The sequence below is a fragment of the Fistularia commersonii genome, chromosome 34 (genome assembly GCF_037954325.1).
Source record: "Fistularia commersonii isolate RoL2024-O1a breed Wild chromosome 34, RoL_Fcom_v1.0, whole genome shotgun sequence".
NCBI lineage: Eukaryota > Metazoa > Chordata > Actinopteri > Syngnathiformes > Fistulariidae > Fistularia > Fistularia commersonii.
Window position 1 is genome coordinate 10,658,618 of NC_141317.1, and position 3,883 is coordinate 10,662,500.

The following is a 3,883-nucleotide window of genomic DNA, read 5'->3' on the forward strand; positions in this document are numbered from 1 at the left end:
CAACAACCCCACGGCAGCTAACACAACACAACACAACCCCACTGCAGCTAACACAACACAACCCCACTGCAGCTAACACAACACAACCCCACGGCAGCTAACATAACACAACACAACACAACCCCACTGCAGCTAACACCACAACAACCCCACGGCAGCTAACACAACACAACACAACCCCACTGCAGCTAACACCACAACAACGACAATGTAAACTAACACAGGCTTCAGTGCTACAACAGCTAACACAACACAACTATCATAACTACGACTGCAACTGACACGCTCCGTCATAGTTGTGCATCTGGGAGAGCGTGACAACGTTTTGTGTGGATGTAGATAATATGTTTTGGTGTGATCACGCTGGTTCAGGACTGTCCGCTCACAGCATCTGCTCAGGTTCTCCCTGCATCTTCTCTCCACCCTGCATGTTCTTCTACCTAGGTTCTCGCCCTGTTCTCCTGCCTGGGCTCTCTCAGGTGTGTTGTTCCTCACAGAGGATGAAGATGTTTGTTTGAGAAGACAGAGCAGAGAGACGCCTGCAGATGAAGGTGTTCCTTCCAGACCACAGAAGGACACCCGAACCCGACGTTCTGTGCTGGAAGCTGTCAGGAGCCGGAGCGGTTCTGCGTCCGCGGAGGTCCTCCTGACGTGGGCCTGCGTTAGCGAAGCCCCCGGTGCTCCATAACAGCAGCAATCGGAGGAAGCCCCGCCCCTTCGGCCCGGGGCTTCCTCAGTTTCCATGGCGACGGGCGGGCAGGATGCGCAACGAGCCGCCGCGGACTCGGCAGACGGCGTGTTGCTGACACTTTGCTCTCAGGCAGAGAACCTCCTCGGGAAGGCACGTCCAGATCCAGTCAGGACCCAGACCTCCTCTGGGATCTTCTGTCCCAGAGGAGCAGGACCTCCACCGGGATCCTCAAGTTCAGTTCTCCTGGGACGAGGAGGACCTCCAAGGGTTCCACAGGAGGCCCAGCATCTCAAAGGTCTCACAAGCTTGCATGGACTTTATTACCTGATGGAGGCTTCCTCTCTCACCCTGCATGGACAGGAAGTACAACACACACACACACACACACACACACACACACACACACACACACACACACACACATACACACACACACAAAGATACAAACTGATGCACACGTACACCCACACATGCACATAAACACATGCATACATGCATACACACATGTTCACACATTCTCATACGCACACACAAAAATACACACACATACAAGTACACACCCCACACACTCACTCTCACACACACTCACACACACATTTTCACCCATACACTCACACTTCCATGCACAGCTTCACACACATCCACATGATAATGCACACACACCCTCAAACAACAACAAACACACATGCAAACATGGGCACACACACACACACACACACACACACACACACACACACACGCGCGCGTGCACACCCATTACATTTTCATCGTGACTCCAGTGTTTGATGTGATTGGTGCAGAAGCTAATCTTTGGGGAACTTCAGAATGAAAGCCTTGAGGAAATGCTTATTACCAATTGTTTGATTGTTTTAGAGAATTTGTTTTGTTATTATTTCAAACATGCCCCTCCCCCCGTGTACAAACACACACACACACACACACACACGCGCACTCTGGCTGATGAGAGAAAATTATAACAATGACATTTTGCTGTTGGTGGAAGAGTTTATATAATTTCAAGACAAAAATAGTTACAAAAATGTATCACATTGATGAGAAAAATATACGAACACAAGTCTCAACTACTGAGTTAAATAACTTAAGCCAGCCTTATCATCATATATGATTATATATTTACCATGATACATACATCATATGGACTGAATGTGTGTTTGGGAGGAAATGTTTTTGATTAATAACACTGTGTTGAAAAGGATTCACCCTTGACATTGAATAGATGAGATTATACGGGCTGTCAGTCATCCGGTCTCAGGTTCCTGCTTGGGTTGTCAAAGGTGAGGACGGATTCACGGGTTGCCATGGTGACTTCACCATAGTGACGGTCAGACGAATGGAGGTAGTCGGTATCTTCATCTGCCACTAGATGGCGCCAGCGTTCAACCCAGACACTTAGAAAGCCTGATTTGAGAAGGACCAGGATATCAGCCGAGCTTCTGGTAGATTCCATCGGATTGCGAGCAGTGTGTGTGCGTGTGTGTGTGTGTGTGTGAGCGTGTGTGTTGTACCTAATGTGTCCAGATGAGACTGATCACACCAGGGTTCACCTCCTGGTATCTGGACCGCAGGGATCGGCGCCTCCTGCTGCCTCCGCTGCACACCTGCAAGAAGAGCTGGAGGTGAGGGGGAGGAGCCTGGGCTGGGGGAGGAGCCTGAGCAGGGGGAGGAGCCAGAGCAGGGGGAGGAGCCTGAGCAGGGGGAGGAGCATGAGCAGGGGGAGGAGCCAGAGCAGGGGGAGCCTGGGCAGGGGGAGGAGCATGAGCAGGGGGAGGGGCCTGAGCAGGGGGAGGAGCATGAGTAGGGGGAGGAGTCTGTGAAAGGGGAGGAGTCTAAGCATTCTAGGAGAATCAGCAGAGGCTCTTATTTTGAAAAGAGTCTGATCACATCCTTCCTGTAGAATCCCAGGTCACATGACCAGATCTATGGCCTGTTTTAACTTGGAGCTCTTCTTTCACACACACACACACACACACACACACACACAGTCTGGAGGTCTGAGACGTACCGGAGCGCAGACGGAGCTCTTCAGGCAGAGCTTGACCAGGCAGTGGAGGAAGATGTCCCGGCTCGGCCCGGGGAACTGGAACACGTTGAAGGAGAAGGAGTTGGAGGCCCCGCGGCCGTTCCCCTCCGTCCGCACCGTCTCGTCCTCGGGGTTCGGACACCTGGACGGGAGGAGCCACGGGACCCGGTCAGAAGATCCGGGAGCGGAACGAGGCTCCGAGCGGCGGCGGCCGACGCTCACCCGTCCTCGATCAGCTGGTATTTGGGGGCGGAGTCAGGCGGCGGGGTGCGGGTGGCCCAGCAGGCGTCCGTCACCATGGCGACCAGGCGTTCGTCCAGCCCGTGGGCCTTCAGCTCCACCCAGATGGGCTGGTTCAGCTCGACCTGGACGTCGGGCTTCACGGCCTGGGTCAGGCCCGGGTCCGTGAAGGTGTTCAAGGTCAGGTTGAACTTGAAGATCCCGGCTTGCACTTGCTGCACGACTGAGCTGCACATACACACACACACACACACACACACACAGGGGTTCAGTCAGAAGCTCGGAGGAGGGCGACCACGTGATTCACGACGTCACCTCACCTGTCTTTGATGCGGAAGGACGTGGTGTCGGGCTCCGGCTGCAGCTGCACGCAGGAGAAGTCGATGCTGACGTTGGCAGAGTGAACCTGGCCTGACGTCACGCTGTGGTTCTGGTTCCTGATGGTGTTCTTGTAGATCAGGTGGGTTCCGTTGTCCTGGGGGGGCGGGATTATTTCTATCACCTTTCTGTGGAAGGTTCTTGCCACTTCTGCTACTTTCTAAAAAATCTGCTCAAATTTGTAACATGTTTCAGAGGTCGGGGGTCAGAGGTCAGGCCCACCATCATCTCCGCCCCGCAGGTGTTGCCTCCGTCGAAGCTGAACTCCACCATGTGGGTCTCGGCGTCCCTTTGTCCCTTGCAGCTGGGCTCGTTGAGGTGCAGCGCTCGGACGTCCACGCCGCGCTCCTCCAGGAGACACTCCACCAGGGACACCTTGGAGACGTTGTCCTCGCACAGCGTCGGCTCGCCTGCGACACCAACGCCACCCAATGAGAACCCGCCTGCCAGCGCGGCGCCGCGCGGCCGTCCGGCGGCGGTCTTACCCAGCGCGTTGGCCGACCGGTACGGCTCGGCGAAGATGGCCCGACAGA

At 54.6% G+C, this 3,883-nt stretch overlaps 1 protein-coding gene across 1 annotated transcript in view; it reads right to left on the reverse strand.

Annotated features, from left to right (window-relative positions):
- Positions 1–1,676: 1,676 nt before the first annotated feature.
- Positions 1,677–3,883, reverse strand: part of LOC147214584 (uncharacterized) — a 7,682-nt gene continuing 5,475 nt past the window's right edge. The window contains exons 13-19 of the mRNA XM_086141474.1: positions 3,836–3,883; positions 3,573–3,760; positions 3,293–3,447; positions 2,955–3,200; positions 2,715–2,874; positions 2,218–2,310; positions 1,677–2,110 (exon numbers count right to left, since the gene is read on the reverse strand). The exon at positions 3,836–3,883 is cut by the window's right edge and continues 84 nt beyond it. Coding sequence (XP_085997600.1) covers positions 2,218–2,310; positions 2,715–2,874; positions 2,955–3,200; positions 3,293–3,447; positions 3,573–3,760; positions 3,836–3,883 — 890 coding nt within the window. The 3' untranslated portion in view covers positions 1,677–2,110. The remainder of the gene's footprint in view (positions 2,111–2,217; positions 2,311–2,714; positions 2,875–2,954; positions 3,201–3,292; positions 3,448–3,572; positions 3,761–3,835) is intronic.